Below are 17,138 nucleotides of genomic sequence, written 5' to 3' on the forward strand. Positions count from 1 at the left end.
GTCATGGAGCCACAGGATGGACAGGATGCATCTCTCCTTACTGAAAGGTCAGTTCATTATTTACTTAACAAACATCTTGTTGTACAAAATATGGGAGTTTCCAAAAATCAGGATGATAATGGAACAATTTTCCAAACCAAAAACATTGTCAGACCTTCTAGAACATTTTCTCTGAGCTTCTGACATTCAATGTAGAGATTTGTTTGACCTTATTATTCCATCTTACTGTATTTACCTAAACTATCTGTTATTATCTGTTAACAAACACTGGCGCCTTATTTCAGTCACTGACAGCAACAGGAACTTTTCCAAGCAGAGGTCAAATGGAAACCTGATTCTTCAGAGACTCCTTGACCTCCATGTTTTAACAGTCATTTAACAATATTAGTGTTAAATGACTGAAATAATTAAAATCTCCTGGCTGTAATAAAATAAGAACACAATTTTTACTTCACACCTGATCCTGGTTTTATTCAGAATCACGCAGAATGAATCCCTCGTTCCAACCTCACGTCTGTTAGCCACACATAGCTACTGCTAGCTGTGGCCCAGCTGTAAACACGCTGCAGGCTCTTAGCCTAGCAGCTATCAGACGTAGCTAGCAGAGCGGCTAATTCTCCTTGGTTATCAGAACTGGACAGAAAAAACATTGTTTTATTATTCAAGGTGTTTCTACAGAATCATTACAAACAGAGCAGCGAAAGCTAACTGCAGTTCAAACTTCAGCCTGAGTGATTTAAGGTGAACTGCTTTCATTTTCCTTCCTTTTCTTGGCACCAAGTTAGCTTAAAGCTAACGCTAGCTCAGCTGGACACAGCTCTGGCTGCAGTCAATAAAGATTAAACAATATTTAAACACCAAAACTTTATTCATTTAAACTGTTTTCATGGTACTAAATAGATCAATACAGTCAATGACCCAAAAGGATATTGATCTCTAATTTCTGATGGTAAAGAAGATGATGGACAGGAAGTCCAGAGGAAGGAAACGAGGAGTCGGTCTGGAGTTTCTGTCTTTATTGGAAAAAACTCATGAGATCATGATGTTGGTCCTGCTCTCACACACACACACACACACACACACACACACACACACACACACACACACACACACACACACACACACACACACACACACTCTCTCTCTCTCTCACAGGAATAAAAAAGTAGAAGCTAAGAAGTCGAGGTCGTCCGGAGCGTCCAGGTCTCTGTACTCGATGATGGACCGCGGGTCGCCCCTCAGGCCCCTAAACACAGACAGAGGTTCTGATCGGACCGCTGGTCCGGTTCTGATCGGACCGCCGGTCCGGTTCTGATCGGACCGCCGGTCCGGCTCTGATCGGACCGCCGGTCCGGCTCTGATCGGACCGCCGGTCCGGCTCTGATCGGACCGCCGGTCCGGCTCTGATCGGACCGCCGGTCCGGCTCTGATCGGACCGCCGGTCCGGCTCTGATCGGACCGCCGGTCCGGCTCTGATCGGACCGCCGGTCCGGCTCTGATCGGACCGCCGGTCCGGCTCTGATCGGACCGCCGGTCCGGTTCTGATCGGACCGCCGGTCCGGTTCTGATTGGTTCTGTGTACCTGCTGCTCCGTTGTTTCCCTGGAAACGCTCCTCCTCCTCTGAAGTTGTCATAGTGACCGCGGCCCGGCCCGAACTGGCCGGCGCCAGGTGGGGTCCAACACCTGCAGGTCCAAACAGAGCGTCAGCCTGGCTCCGCCCCCTCGGGTTCCGACCCGGAGCCTCACCTACCTGGGAATCCGGGCAGCGGCGGCCTGACGCCTGGAGGATATCCCAGAAGGCTTTGCTGCTGCGGAGACTGACCAGGAAACGCCGCCATGCTTGGAGGACCGGCTGGGGGCGGAGCCAGAGGAGGGGTCAGAGGTCAACCAGCCAACAGCATGCTAACATTAGCCTAGCCCGTATCAGAGGCCAATCGGGTACCTTGAACCGGCGGTGGGAGGGGCTTGTGTTCCGGGAGGGCGGGTCTCTTGGCGTCCAACAGGAAGTTGTTGTAGAACTCCACTTCCTGTCTGACGGCGGTCACCTTCTCGCCATGTTTGTTCAGGATGTGTTTACGGACGAACTCTGGGGCCTGAACAACAACGCCGTCAGCCACAGTTACCACGGCAACCAGAGAGAGGGGCGGGGCCTCACCTTGAACTTCTTCCCACTCAGAGGACAAAGCCACTTGTCTTTACTGAGCTCCTGAGTGTTGGAGGCCAGGAACGTCTCCACCTGGGGACAGGAGACACATCAGGAGACAGACAGGTGGAGACACAGACAGGTGGAGACACAGACAGGTGGACACACAGACAGGTGGAGACAGACAGGTGGAGACACAGACAGGTGGACAGTACCTCCTGTTCCGGGTCTTTCTTTCCGAGCCGAACCGCTTCCTCTTCGCTCAGCGTCTCCGTCAGTGAGAACAGAGGAGCCAGACGCTCCTCACACATCCTCAGGTGTTCAGTCACTGTCCAATCAGAGCACAGCACCGCCCTCATCATCATCATCATCATCATCATCATCATCATCATCACAGTAACCGTTCGGTGAGATCTGAGCCTCATGGCGGCGCCTCTGTAACGTTCCTGAACTTTAAAGAGCCAGAGTTACATTTGTTTATTGATGATTATTTATGTTTGTTTTTCAGACACACAGCTCCATTTTATTGCATAATCAATAACTATGTCACCTTAAATTAAAATTAATCTAACTTAACAGAAAATTGATTTAGTAAATTGGGCCTCTGTCTCTTTAAGAAGCCCCTGCTCTCTCTGAAGCTCCGCCTCCAGGAAGTCATTCCAACATGGCTCCTCTATTAACCCTTTAGACCAGGGGGGGGGCAGTCCTGGTCCTGGAGGGCCTGCAACTCTCAGACGTCTCTGGTCCAACACAGCTGAATCTCCTCCTCAGTCCGGTCCGGTCCAGTCTGGTCCGGTCCGGTTCTGCTGATGACGTCATTATTAAGTGTTGAAGTGGAGATGCATCTAAAAGCTGCAGCAGACCCTCCAGGCCTGGAGTTGCCCCAAAGCGTTCCTCTGAGCTGATGCTTGCTAATTGCTGCTGACTAGTCTGAAGGAGCTGAGGGGGAGGAGCTACGCCTCGAAGGCGGGGCTCCGTCCACCCAGGTGTTTAGCAGCTACATGGTTGACATGGAGATGAAACAATTTCTGAAACATGAAAGAAACCCTCCAGGAAAAATGTAAAGGTTACTGATGCTGTACTTTGACTAGGCCGTGTTGCAGTGCGGCTCACCCTCTGCCGGAGTGATGCGGGCCACCGGCAGCGGGCCCCGGATGTGGATGAGGCCGCAGCGGTGCGGCATCTCGTCCTCAGACGGATACTCGCAGAAGTTGTAGTAATCCACAGAGTGGACCAGACGCAGGTAGAGCAGCAACCGGTCCAGAACCTGAACACAGAACCGGGTCAGAACCTGAACACAGTCAGAACCTGAACACAGTCAGAACCTGAACAGAGTCAGAACCTGAACACAGTCAGAACCTGAACACAGAACGGGTCAGAACCTGAACACAGTCAGAACCTGAACAGAGTCAGAACCTGAACAGAGTCAGAACCTGAACACAGAACCGGGTCAGAACCTGAACACAGTCAGAACCTGAACACAGAACCGGGTCAGAACCTGAACACAGAACCGGGTCAGAACCTGAACACAGAACCGGGTCAGAACCTGAACACAGTCAGAACCTGAACACAGAACCGGGTCAGAACCTGAACACAGTCAGAACCTGAACACAGAACCGGGTCAGAACCTGAACACAGGACCGGGTCAGAACCTGAACACAGAACCGGGTCAAAACCTGAACACAGAACCGGGTCAGAACCTGAGCACAGGACCGGGTCAGAACCTGAACACAGAACCGGGTCAGAACCTGAGCACAGGACCGGGTCAGACCTGAACACAGAACCGGGTCAGAACCTGAGCACAGGACCGGGGTCAGAACCTGAACACAGAACCGGGTCAGAACCTGAACACAGAACCGGGTCAGAACCTGAACACAGAACCGGGTCAGAACCTGAACACAGTCAGAACCTGAACACAGAACCGGTCCAGAACCTGAACACAGCACCGGGTCAGAACCTGAACACAGAACCGGGTCAGAACCTGAGCACAGGACCGGGTCAGAACCTGAACACAGAACCGGGTCAGAACCTGAACACAGTCAGAACCTGAACACAGAACCGGGTCAGAACCTGAACACAGAACCGGGTCAGAACCTGAACACAGTCAGAACCTGAACACAGAACCGGGTCAGAACCTGAGCACAGGACCGGGTCAGAACCTGAACACAGAACCGGGTCAGAACCTGAACACAGAACCGGGTCAGAACCTGAGCACAGGACCGGGTCAGAACCTGAACACAGAACCGGGTCAGAACCTGAGCACAGGACCGGGTCAGAACCTGAACACAGAACCGGGTCAGAACCTGAACACAGAACCGGGTCAGAACCTGAACACAGAACCGGGTCAGAACCTGAACACAGTCAGAACCTGAACACAGAACCGGTCCAGAACCTGAACACAGCACCGGGTCAGAACCTGAACACAGAACCGGGTCAGAACCTGAACACAGCACCGGGTCAGAACCTGAACACAGAACCGGGTCAGAACCTGAACACAGTCAGAACCTGAACAGAGTCAGAACCTGAACACAGAACCGGGTCAGAACCTGAACACAGAACCGGGTCAGAACCTGAACACAGTCAGAACCTGAACAGAGTCAGAACCTGAACACAGAACCGGGTCAGAACCTGAACACAGAACCGGGTCAGAACCTGAACACAGTCAGAACCTGAACAGAGTCAGAACCTGAACACAGAACCGGGTCAGAACCTGAGCACAGGACCGGGTCAGAACCTGAGCACAGGACCGGGTCAGAACCTGAACACAGTCAGAACCTGAACAGAGTCAGAACCTGAACACAGAACCGGGTCAGAACCTGAACACAACCGGGTCAGAACCTGAACACAGTCAGAACCTGAACAGAGTCAGAACCTGAACACAGAACCGGGTCAGAACCTGAACACAGAACCGGGTCAGAACTTGAGCACAGGACCGGGTCAGAACCTGAACACAGCACCGGGTCAGAACCTGAACACAGAACCGGGTCAGAACCTGAGCACAGGACCGGGTCAGAACCTGAACACAGGACGGGTCAGAACCTGAACACAGAACCGGGTCAGAACTTGAGCACAGGACCGGGTCAGAACCTGAACACAGAACCGGGTCAGAACCTGAACACAGCACCGGGTCAGAACCTGAACACAGAACCGGGTCAGAACCTGAACACAGGACCGGGTCAGAACCTGAACACAGAACCGGGTCAGAACTTGAGCACAGGACCGGGTCAGAACCTGAACACAGAACCGGTCCAGAACCTGAACAGAGAACCGGGTCAGAACCTGAGCACAGGACCGGGTCAGAACCTGAACACAGGACCGGGTCAGAACCTGAACAGAGAACCGGGTCAGAACCTGAGCACAGGACCGGGTCAGAACCTGAACACAGAACCGGGTCAGAACCTGAACACAGTCAGAACCTGACCACAGAAACCGGGTCAGAACCCAAACACAACACACCCCACAGGCCCCGCCCACCTGCAGCAGGTTCTGGTCCGTTTCCACGGGAACGTCGGCAGCCTTGGGTTCGTCGTCGGCGCCGGCGGTTCCGATTAGCTCCTCCTCGGCGCTGACCTCCTCGATCAGATAGTCGGTGATGTTCTGCAGAACCGGGTTGGTCTTGGCCTGCGGGAGAAGAGGCGTTCTGTGTGAGCGGGTCGGGTTCTGGTTCCGGTCGGGTCCGGGCGGTTCCGTACCTCTGTGGTCCACAGCGCCCCCCGCTGGTCCAGGCTGTGGACGAGGCGCGCCGCCAGCCGGACGTCGTTCCGCGCCACGGGCCGGTGGTGCGTCAGGCCGTTGACGGTCCGGACCCGCCGGCTCAGGTCCCGGTTCACCACCGGCGCCAGCTCACAGTCCCTGAGCTGAGACAGCAAAACCAGCTGTTAGCGGCCCGGTTCTGGAGGTTCTGACGGTTCTGATGGCGCTCTGGGTTACCCTGACGTTCTGAAGGTTCCAGCACGTCTCCTTGATGTTGACGCTGCGGTCAAAGGTCACCCAGCACCGCCGGAAGAACCTGCAACACCGACACAGAACGATTCTGATCCAGTTCTGACCCGACAAGGCCACCGGCGGAACCGGGTCGACCGGCCGAGAAAACCAGTACCTCCGCTCTGGCTGAGGGTCCGACAGCGCCACCCGCAGGAAGCCGGGGTACCTGCGACACAGCTGCAGACAGGAAGTGGGTTAGAGGTCTGGTTTCTGGTTTAAGTCTGGTTCTGTTCGGGTCCGGTTCCGGTTCTTACGGCGGTGACCTCGGCCTTGGCGACCTCTGGAGCGATGCTCCTGATGAACAGGGAGGTGGTCAGGTGCAGGGGGCGGGGCGTGGGCGGAGCCTCCTCTCTCTCTGGACAGGGCTCTGAAACAACAGGAGTACTGTGACCTCTGACCTTTAGGGCGGAGCTCCAGCATCTCTGGGTACTGACCCTCTTCCTCCTTCTCAGAGTGGGAGGAGTCGGAGCCGCTGCCCTCTCCGCTGCCCTCGCCGCTGTCCGCCGACAGGCTGCGCTTCCTCTTCCTGCCCTGAGAGGAAGAGGCGGGGTTACCGATGACCTTCACAGCCTTCAGAACCTGGAGGATCCGCGGGTCAGAACCAGAACACCTGATGAGGATGAGGATGAAACTCACCTTCTTCATTGTCTTCTCCTCTTCCTCTCTCTCCTCCTTTGGGCCGCCCGGATCCTCGTGGTTCTGGAGACGACATAAGACCGACAATAGATTCTGACGGACCCAGCAGAACCAACCGGATCAGAACCAGCTAGATCTGGTTCTGAAACCCGGCCCGGTTCTCCATGCTGTCGGTTTCACCCAGTTGGACGCAGTTTTGACTCCAACTGAATCTCAATGTTTCTGAAAAAACTTGATAAATAACAATAGATAACAATAATAAATGATAATAAATTATCAATAATAATTGACTGTTAATAAAAACCGTTTCTTTTGGTCCAACAGAATCAATTAAACTGATAAACAGAAGTGGACCGGAGCAGACAGCCTGACTAACTCAGCTTATAGTTCTACAGAAACTCAACAACAGAAGAAGAAGAGATTCTGCAGAGTCAGCAGTGAACCGCCTCATGGTTCTGGTTCCGACCTGGTCGGGTTCCTTGGTTCCCTCAGCGCCGTCTGTCCCGTCCGTCTGAGCGCCGCCGCTTCCCTCCTTTGGAGCCGCCTGGCTCTTCTCTGCTGCGTCTCCGCCGCCCCCTGCTGGAGCCTCCAGGACCTGCAGGTCAAAGTCCGTCCCTCCCTCCATCTTGATCACAGCTGCAGAGACCAACAGGACCACGTTACCCAGGAGCCCCCAGGCAGGGCCACATTACCCACAATGCCCCTCCCCACCTGCGTCCAGCAGCTTGATGATGGCCGCCTCGTGCTGCATGTCCAGAGAGACGCCGTCCAGCCAGCGGTTGTCCAGCAGGAACAGGAAGACGGCCAGCCGGGTCTGCAGGGCGGCCAGAGACTCCGCTTTCCTGGCTGTGATGTCATCAGGGTGGTACTTGGACCGGAACCACTCGTGCTCCTTGTGCTGGACGAAGAAGTCCTGCAGCTGCTGGCGCCGGAAGTCCAGTTTGTACTGATTGTAGCGCTTCACCGCCTCCGTCTCGTCCACGCTGTCCTCCATGTTCAGCAGGAACTCCTGGGGTCACACAGAGGTCACCACCAGGGGTCACACAGAGGTCACCACCAGGGGTCACACAGAGGTCACCACCAGGGATCACACAGAGGTCACCACCAGGGGTCACACAGAGGTCACCACCAGGGATCACACAGAGGTCACCACCAGGGGTCACACAGAGGTCACCACCAGGGGTCACACAGAGGTCACCACCAGGGGTCACACAGAGGTCACCTCCATGTTCGGTTCCTCACCTTGAAGCTCCTCATGCTGGGCGGTCCCGGAGGCGGCAGGTCCGGGTCCAGCAGCCCCAACCTGAACACAACACAAAACCATGAGCCGACCTGCGACCCGGTTCTGACCCGGTCCGGCCTCGTGGTTCTGACCCGCTGCAGTAGCTCACCTGCCCTGCAGGGGGAGCCCTCCAGGGTGGGGGTGCAGGTGGGGGAAGTCGTGGTGCCAGGCCTGAGGCCCCGCCCCGGAAACGGAGCCCCGCCTCCTCCGTAGGGCGGCTCGTAGCGGTACGGCTCCCCCCGGTGGTCGTCCTGGAAACACACGGACCGTCAGCATGCTGGGTCACAACTGTGAGTCACTTTGGATCAGAACCGGGTCAGTTAAAACCAGGTCAGGACCAGTCAGAACCTCACCAGTCTCTCCTCAGCCGTTTGTGCTGCGGGCTGATGTGTCGCGGCGGCGAGAAGCGGTCCCTGCGTCCGCGGTCGTAGTCCCGCCTCCTCTCCCTGCCGCGCTCCCCACTCCCTGAACCCACAGAACCAGAACCATCAGAGGGTCCACAACAACTCAACACAGAGATGACTTTAACTGGTTCTGGTTCTCCACAGAGTAAACTAAACGGGTCAGAACCAGAACCAGAACCAGAAGTCACAGCCTGGTTCTGGATCTGTAGCGTTCGGACCTGTCGGCCCAGTCGTCCCTGCGCCGCTCCTCCCTCTCTCTGGACCGCTCCATGTCGCTGCGTTCCCGTCTGAACTTGTCCCGTCTCCGACGGTCCAACTCGTCGTCGCTGTCGCCCATCTGAGGGAGACACACAGTCAGAACCGGACCAGAACCAGGCCGGAACCAGAAACTCTGGTCCGTCTCCTGCTGACGGTTCAAACCAAAACACTGTGACGTTTCAGACATCAGCTGAACATATTGATCATAACTAATCAGTGATCAGGAGCTGAAACTAATACTTATGATTATTGTTCGATTATCTGAATGATCAGTTTGAGGAGCTGCAGATTAATCAGCCTGGAACCAAAACCACGTCATCTGTTCTAATAAACTGAAGCAGAGATTATTAATCTGTGATCAATAATCACAGATTAATACACCTTAATGAAAACAGCCGCGGCTGTTTCATTAAAGTGTTAAACTGGAAACATCCAATAACTAACAGCAGATTATATAAAACGCAATAAACCATGTTTGATAAAATCATTTATTAAGGGAGATTCCCGCTGCAATGTGTTAGCATCAGTTTAGCTCCTGAGGCTAACAGGATACTTAGCAACAGAGCTCGCTGAATAAAACGTCTCTTTGCGGGATTCATGCGTTTATCTGCGTTCATCAGCATTTTCTCCTGATTGGAATCAAACTTTATCAAGAGGTTTTGGTTCAGTTTACCTGGAAAAAAGCTCCACTTCGACTCCCAGAAGCACAAACTAGCCGCTAAGCTAACAGAGTGCCGCCACAGATCACTGTGGACCAACGACACTTCCGGTTGAGCTCGGCTGCGTAAGAAAGTTAGCTTTGCCCCTAGTGGTTAAATGAGGAACTACAAGCTGGCTGGTGAATCTGTGGCTTCATTATTGACAGATTTTAAATAAATGAATTTTCCCTGGGCGTTTTATTTTACATATTTATTGCACAATTAAACAAATTTCCACAAAAACTCATACATTGTTAGAAGTCTTTTTATCATTTGAAGTGTTCAGCATGTTTATTTTTTCTCCAAATATTATAAATCTCTTTAGAAAAGAGTGAAAATGAACCACAATGACCTCGCAAAGATAAATTCTAACATCTGAGAACAACCTTAAAAAATACCTTTATGCCCTTTTTGTGATTATTTCCTTTCTTATTGTTTCATTTATCAGCTCATTAATTCATTGGCTGAACTATTTATTAATGAATGAATAACAGACTGAATTAATAAAAGCATAACTGAACAGTTTGGTTCTGTTGGGTTCTGAACCGGACCTGAGGTTCTGCTGAACCACCATCTTGGTTCTGGGTTGGTAGAAACATGACAGCAGTCACATGACCCGGTTCTGATGGAGCAGCATCCACTGAACTTTACTGTATTCTTTACTTTAGATATATTTCATAACAAAATTAAACTTTATGATCTTTATCTCTTGAACCGGGCGTGGTCACAATGGGGCGGGGCTTCTGTGTGTGACGCTCCATGGACTCAGTGGTTCAGTTTTCTGGCTCAAATTGTGATGTGGAGGTAGAGAGAGGAGCAGCAGCTCTCCTATTGGCTGGCTCAGCCTAGGGGGAGGAGCCAGAGACCTGCAGGAGGGAGGATCAGAGGGACATTGAGGGACGGCAGAGACAGGTGGACAGCAGAGACATAGAGCGACGCCCTGCAGGGGGACAGACCTGTCGTCCTCGTCCTGAGAAGACGGTGGTCAGTCCGCTGCGCTTCTGGACGCGTCTCAGAGGACATGTCTCTCCTGGTCAGCTCTGACAGCAGCTCTGGACTGGACAGGGACAGACCTGGACAGAGACGGGTCAGAACCAGATCGAGTCCACAGAACCAGAACCCACAGGCCCCTCTATCTGGGGATCATCAGTGTTTTCCAAAGTGGCCTCCCACCACCAGGGGGCGCTGTGGGAGACTCAGGAAGTTGGAAGATGAAAAAAAAAACTTTTTATGTTGCATTATAGTTTTTTTGTTGTTCTCAATGAAACTAAAATATAAATGAAAATGTTTTTCTGATGCTCGATCCTGATTGGCTGGATTCCTCCGGTTAGCTTAGCGAGCTAGAAACGGAAAGTTAATATTTATGCTGATTAAACATAATAATTATTCAATAAGTTTTCTTTTTGGTCTGTGGGGTCAGAGGTCACAGCTGTTCAGATCACCTGGTCTAAACTCACCTGGGGAGGAGTCAGGCTGCCTGGGGGGGGAGTAGGGGGAGGCAGGGGGCGGAGCCTGCGGGGAGGGGGAGGGGAGGGGGGAGCAGGAGGAGGAAGGGGAGGAGCTTAGCGGGGAGGAGGCGTCGCTCTGGGACTCCAGCCTCCTCTGGCGCTCTGGAAGGAAGGAGACGGAGGTCAGGGCCAGGATGGAGGTTCTGGTTCCGGTCCGGTCCGGTTCTCACCTTTCAGGAACTCGTCCTGGACTCGCCGGCTGGTGATGGAGAAGAACGGGGGCGGAGCTTCCTCTGAGGAAGGGCCTCCCATAGACCTCATGGTGGCGCTGCAGACAGAGGAGGAGAAGAAGAAGAAAGGTCGGGTCAGACCGACCGGATCAGAACCAGCCTGAACCGACCTGCTGGGTTCAGGTTAAAGGTTAAAGGTCCAGTAGCAGACCGGATCAGAACCGATCAGAACCACCTGGATGCTGGTATCACAGCGTCTCACCGTATGAACAGAACATGGACTGGAGGTCAAAGGTCAGTCCAATCCAAACTTCTCACACAGGCAGAAGCTTCGAGGTATGGAAAGCCAAAAGGGCCAAAAACTCAATGCAGTAAATAATTATTAATGTAAATTAATAAATGTTTTAACTTTCTATCATAAAGTTCTTTATCATAAATAAAAATTTTTTTTATTTAAATTATTAAAACTATTTCATTTGATGATTTTCTGGAAACATCCTGATTTATTTTAGCTCTGCCTTCCAGGTCACGCAGCAGAGAAGCTGATTGGTCAACAGCTGAGCTGCTGGGCTGGTCGACCAATCAGATGAGAGAACTCGTAATGAAAACATTTAAATGATCTCAGTCATAACAGGAAGGGTTAAAAACGTGTATTTAATTTAACTTAATAAAAAAACAGGTTTTCAAAATACAAACGTGAAAAATATATTTGAAATTTTCTTTAAATTATCAGACTCAATAACTCATTTATTAGCCTGTTGCTTTCTGGGCTTCATGTTAACAGGATGGTCATCCAGAACCGGATCATCCAGAACAAGTTCTGGATGATCCGGTTCTGAAGAAAAACCAGGAAGGAAAGCAGAGACGGAAATCCAAAACTAAATACTGTGAATATTAATGAATTTAACAGGAAGTTTGGTGTTCATTAAATATTAAACTGGTTTCATTGTCAAAGGGTTCTGGTTCTGCAAGAGGAGGTTCCTCTACCATCGGATCAGAACCAACTGATCCGGACCAGAACACCAGAACAAATAATAACTGAATAAAGAGTTACATCACATTTTATGAGTTTTTATCTTCATAATTAATCAAAGCACAGAGATAATTCCACTGATACCTGAAGGTTAAAGTTCAAACTCCTGATGACTGGCAGCAAATGAAACCGGATCAGAACCGCAAAGGAAACTGACTGATGAAAAGAGACGGGGTTACAGGGTAAAGGTCAGGAGGTCAAACTAATGAAGAGAGAATCAAACCAACAAACAAACTAAAATCTGTCTCAGATTATCAGCTGAACCCGATGAAGGACGGGTCTGGTTCTGAATCCGTCGGTAACCGGTCCATTTGTCCGAACCTGAGTTTAACTGTTAATAACATGAGTTTGAGTGTCAATAACAGGAAACAGAGAAAGTTTACTTCCTGTTCTCTGGGTTTTGTGGGAAGCAACACCATAAAAAGATAATTTCATCAGTTTTATTTTTTTATTTCTAGAATCATCAAAAAATATCAAAACTGCAGGCAAATGAAACAATCCAGAAAACAAAACTCTGAAACCCGTCTGTCCTCATGGTCCAACACAAACCTGAGACAAGTTCTGATTTATTATCCAACAGTCAGACGATGCACTGAATTAAGAATATTTCCATCAGTAATCTGTCATCTATAATCTGCATCAGGGCCAGAATGCAGAGGAACACAGCGGCTAGCTAGCTGCAATGTTCCAGCAGCTACTAGCTGCTGTTCCTGCTAGCTAGCTGCTCTGTTCCTATTGGCTAACTGCTCTGTTCCTATTGGCTAACTGCTCTGTTCCTATTGGCTAGCTGCTCTGTTCCTATTAGCTAGCTGCTATGTTCCTATCGGCTAGCTGCTCTGTTCCTATTAGCTAGCTGCTCTGTTCCTATTAGCTAGCTGCTCTGTTCCTATTGGCTAGCTGCTCTATTTCTATTAGCTAGCTGCTCTGTTCCTATAAGCTAGCTGCTCTGTTCCTATAAGCTAGCTGCTCTGTTCCTATAAGCTAGCTGGTCTATTCCTATTGGCTAGCTGCAGTTTCTGTTAGTTAGCTGCTGTTCCTGTTAGCTAGCCACCATTTCTGTTAGCTTAGCTGTTCCACCTGAAGCCATTAAAGTATTTGCTGGACCAGCTGCTGATCCAGCTGGACCAGCAGCTGGATCAGCAGCTGGACCAGCAGCTGGACCAACAGCTGGACCAGCAGCTGGACCAACAGCTGGACCAGCAGCTGGACCAGCAGCTGGATCAGCAGCTAGATCAGCAGCTGGATCAGCAGCTGGATCAGCAGCTGGACCAGCAGCTGGATCAGTTTTACATCAGACCTGAAGTTCTCCAGAACCTGAACCCAGACCTGATGTCAGGAGAACCGGGTTCTGCAGGACAACCAGGGTCCAGGTTCTGGTTCTGGATGGTTATTCTAGAGCTCCGATCCACACCAAGAGTCAAGCCGGATGAAACTGGACCTGTATGAGCAGAGTAAATGGTTCTGCAGTAGAACCCAACAGAACCTGATGGTTCTGAAATTGTGAGTCAATCAGAACCTTTAGGGTTAAAGGTCACTGAGACGGAGGAGAAGCTCTGAAAGATGTTGGACCTCTCTGGATTGTCTGCAGACTAATCTGGGTCGAACCGGTCCCTCACCAGAGTTGACCTTCAAGACCCGGTTCAACATCAGAACCAGTCTCTGGGTTGCTGGTTCCAAACCAGCCTCACGGCCCGAAGGTCAGCAACGACCAGAACCAGAGACCGGATTGGATCCGACCTCCAGTTAATCCCAGAACCAGAACCGGCCCAGTGCTCCCAGTTGGTACTTACTGACTGGTTGAGGCGGCGGCTCCTCACAGCGATGGCGTCCTGCAGCCGGAGACGAACGGCTGGAGGGAGAGAGTGAGTGTGTGTGTGTGAGAGTGTGTGTGTGTGAGTGTGTGTGTGTGTGTGTGAGAGTGTGTGTGAGTGTGTGTGAGAGTGTGTGTGTGAGTGTGTGCAGAGTGTGTGTGTGAGTGTGTGTGTGTGTCTCTGTGTGTGAGTGTGTGTGTGTGAGAGTGTGTGTGTGTGAGTGTGTGTGTGTGTGTGTGTGAGAGTGTGTGTGTGTGAGTGTGTGTGTGAGAGTGTGTGTGGTGTGTGTGTGTGAGTGTGTGTGTGTGTGTGTGTGTGCAGGTAAAGCATCAGGCGAATCTAAAGTCCACTGTAATGATTGACGGTGTTTATGGTGCGGTTGCCATGGTGACCAGGACAGGTGGACTTTGAGGACGCCGTGGAGACGTAAACACCTCAGGAGCTCTGAGCCCGGGAGCTGACCTCTGACTGGCTGCAGGTTAAAGGTCAGAGGTCAGCCAGTAGCTGCTGCTGCAGCGCTAACAGGAAGTGCAACTTTAGAGACAGGACATTTTATTTTGAAAGGTCAGAAATCAACAACATTTATTTCAGTTTCAGAACAAAATGAAATGAAAACATCCAGGAGATCCGGGTCGGTTCTGGTTCTGGTTCCCGCCAACTGGAACGAGCTCAGGTGACCTCCTGTGGAACCTCAGGGTTCTGGTGGTTCTGGTTCTGCAGTGAAGGCAGAGACGGGTCAGAACCAACTGGGTCGTCCAGGTTCTGGAGCGTCCTGACCCAGAGAACCATGGAGCAGCGTCTCCGACCAGCAGCAGCAGTCCAACATGTCCTGCGGTCCGGTCCAAAGCGTCCATCTGGTCCAATCCGGTCCGAAGCGTCTTCAGAGCGTCCACTTCAGACACCTGCAGAGACGGTGGACAGGTGAGCAGGATAGAGGACACCAGGTGTCCCTCTCTGCAGCGCCCCCTACCTGGTCTCCCTGTGTGTGAGCAGACACCTGGTGCTGCAGTAGCGCCCCCGCAGGTGGTGCAGGTGTAGTGGGACGGGAAGCCGCAGACACAGCAGAAGAGACGCGGCGGCAAAGAGGAGGGCGGGGCCGCCGCTGACAGGTAGTTAGGCTCCGCCCTCTCCGACAGGTTCTGCCAATCAGAGAGCAGCATGAAACCATCAGCCAATCAGAGAGCAGCATGAAACCATCAACCAATCAGAGAGCAGCATGAAACCATCAACCAATCAGAGAGCAGCATGAAGCCATCAGCCAATCAGAGAGCAGCATGAAGCCATCAGCCAATCAGAGAGCAGCATGACACCATCAGCCAATCAGAGAGCAGCATGACACCATCAACCAATCAGAGAGCAGCATGAAACCATCAACCAATCAGAGAGCAGCATGAAGCCATCAGCAAATCAGAGAGCAGCATGACACCATCAGCCAATCAGAGAGCAGCATGAAACCATCAGTCAATCAGAGAGCAGCATGAAACCATCAACCAATCAGAGAGCAGCATGAAACCATCAGCCAATCAGAGCAGCATGAAACCATCAACCAATCAGAGAGCAGCATGAAACCATCAGCCAATCAGAGAGCAGCATGAAACCATCAACCAATCAGAGAGCAGCACGAAACCATCAGCCAATCAGAGAGCAGCATGAAACCATCAACCAATCAGAGAGCAGCATGAAACCATCAGCCAATCAGAGAGCAGCATGAAACCATCAACCAATCAGAGAGCAGCATGAAACCATCAACCAATCAGAGAGCAGCATGAAACCATCAGCCAATCAGAGAACAGCTACCTCCTCCTCCAGCAGGGTGGTGAAGTTCTTCCTGAAGCGCTGCTTGAAGTGATCGCCCCTCGTCTTCCTCCTCTTCTTCTCTGAGGACAAAGAGACTGAGATGAACGGACGGGAGGACAGACAGGAGGTCAGAGTCCATCAGGAGGACAGAGCGTCCATCAGGAGCTCAGAGTCCATCAGGAGGTCAGAGTCCATCAGGTGGAGACTCACCTGGCTCTTCTGTCTCACTGAAGGCTGGGAGTCGGGCCGTGGGACCAGGGGGGGGCAGGGAGGTCAGGGGGTCATCCTGGAGACGGAGACAGGAAGAGAAAGTGAGGAAGAGCATCATCATTATCACTGAGACCTGATCTGACCTTTGACCCCTCAGTTTGTCCTGATGCCAGCTGATGATGATGTCACTGATAGGATCCCAGTCCGTTACATCAATGACTGACCGGTTATTGTCCGGAACCATTGAGATCCACCAGAACCCCTGCTGGGCCCAGTCCAGAACCAACCTGGAAGTTGTCTTTCTCCAGAGCCTCCAGCTGCCGGGTCAGCCTCCTCTGCCGGGTCGCCTCATCCAGAACCCTGCGCTGACCCGCTTCGACCCGGGCTGAAACACACGAACCGGTTACTGGACCACCAGTTACTGGACCACCAGTTACTGGACCAAACGTCCCATAAGACCCTCACGCTTAACTTATTACCTATTGAGAGAAAGCTAAAGCTCTTCCGGGTCAAACTGTTTGGTTGAATTTAGTCTGAAAACTTTCTGAAGTGAAACGCCAAGCTGATTCCCCTGAGGGTTTAAAGTTAAACTATTTCAATAAATGTGCAGTTTATAAACACTATAAACCAGCCGTATGGTAGAATAACTAAAAATAATAGTTAGGATGTGAAATAAGTTTATATAACCTTTATAATGATTTATTAAGCCGCTGTTGAGCTCAAACTGGTGGTTTTGTTAATGGAGTCCGCAGCAGAGCGGCTGTTTCCAGCCGGAACCCCGCAGGAAGGGGACAGCAGCGGGAATCCGCTCCGTCCTCCGGCCGGTGGGTCTGACGGACACCCGGCTGCTGCTGCAGCGTCACGTTTATTCATTAATCAGGATAAAATGAGACCAACTCACCGGAGCTTTTCTTCTCCAGCACCATCTTGATTGAACGGCAGCCGCAGGGGTCAAACTGAACGAAACGCGAATGTCCCAGAAACCGTTACTGACCCCAATGAGGAATAAATTAATAAAAATAAAACATAAATATACTTTGAACATTTAAATGAAAAATCCTCTATCCAGAACAGATTATGAAGTGACGTAATTTACGTACATTTACTAAAGGAATCGTGCGGGCGCGTCAGTTGCGCCTCTGCCGCCCCCTGGTGGCCGATCTGCAGATCGTCATCACCTAGAATCTACAGTTCTAAGGGAAA

The 17,138-nt window shown here is 51.4% G+C and overlaps 3 protein-coding genes across 4 annotated transcripts; all 3 read right to left on the reverse strand.

Annotated features, from left to right (window-relative positions):
* Positions 1–1,019: 1,019 nt before the first annotated feature.
* On the reverse strand, positions 1,020–8,820 carry LOC129376765 (serrate RNA effector molecule homolog). The gene is given in 23 exon segments (XM_055056336.1): positions 1,020–1,246; positions 1,583–1,661; positions 1,664–1,684; positions 1,752–1,853; positions 1,944–2,094; positions 2,157–2,237; positions 2,360–2,472; positions 3,258–3,411; positions 5,619–5,765; positions 5,837–6,001; positions 6,075–6,153; positions 6,244–6,305; positions 6,383–6,495; positions 6,563–6,659; positions 6,765–6,827; positions 7,231–7,400; positions 7,476–7,773; positions 8,007–8,067; positions 8,156–8,228; positions 8,231–8,298; positions 8,400–8,503; positions 8,505–8,511; positions 8,669–8,820. Coding segments are annotated over 23 exon segments (2,424 nt in total). The 5' UTR covers positions 8,788–8,820; the 3' UTR covers positions 1,020–1,149.
* Positions 8,821–9,608: 788 nt separating this feature from the next.
* Positions 9,609–14,006, reverse strand: LOC129376639 (ena/VASP-like protein). The gene is made up of 5 exons (XM_055056227.1): positions 13,908–14,006; positions 11,085–11,182; positions 10,864–11,016; positions 10,363–10,479; positions 9,609–10,272 (listed from the first exon to the last, which is right to left on the reverse strand). The coding sequence occupies exons 2-5, from the start codon at positions 11,173–11,175 to the stop codon at positions 10,247–10,249; spliced, it is 387 nt and encodes a 128-aa protein (XP_054912202.1). The 5' UTR covers positions 11,176–11,182; positions 13,908–14,006; the 3' UTR covers positions 9,609–10,246.
* A 457-nt stretch (positions 14,007–14,463) lies between these two features.
* Positions 14,464–16,972, reverse strand: LOC129376605 (zinc finger HIT domain-containing protein 1-like). Of its 2 annotated transcripts, XM_055056199.1 has the most exons (6): positions 16,837–16,971; positions 16,223–16,320; positions 15,936–16,011; positions 15,726–15,805; positions 14,899–15,067; positions 14,718–14,830 (listed from the first exon to the last, which is right to left on the reverse strand). In XM_055056199.1, the coding sequence occupies exons 1-6, from the start codon at positions 16,859–16,861 to the stop codon at positions 14,823–14,825; spliced, it is 456 nt and encodes a 151-aa protein (XP_054912174.1). In that variant the 5' UTR covers positions 16,862–16,971; the 3' UTR covers positions 14,718–14,822. The 2 variants fall into 2 exon arrangements, with proteins under 2 accessions (XP_054912173.1, XP_054912174.1); XM_055056198.1 differs by lacking the exon at positions 14,899–15,067 and having other exon boundaries at positions 14,464–14,830; positions 16,837–16,972.
* Between the last annotated feature and the right edge of the window lie 166 nt (positions 16,973–17,138).

Source organism: Poeciliopsis prolifica, unplaced genomic scaffold (genome assembly GCF_027474105.1).
Source record: "Poeciliopsis prolifica strain line A6 unplaced genomic scaffold, Auburn_PproV2 SCAFFOLD044, whole genome shotgun sequence".
Classification (NCBI taxonomy): Eukaryota; Metazoa; Chordata; class Actinopteri; order Cyprinodontiformes; family Poeciliidae; genus Poeciliopsis; species Poeciliopsis prolifica.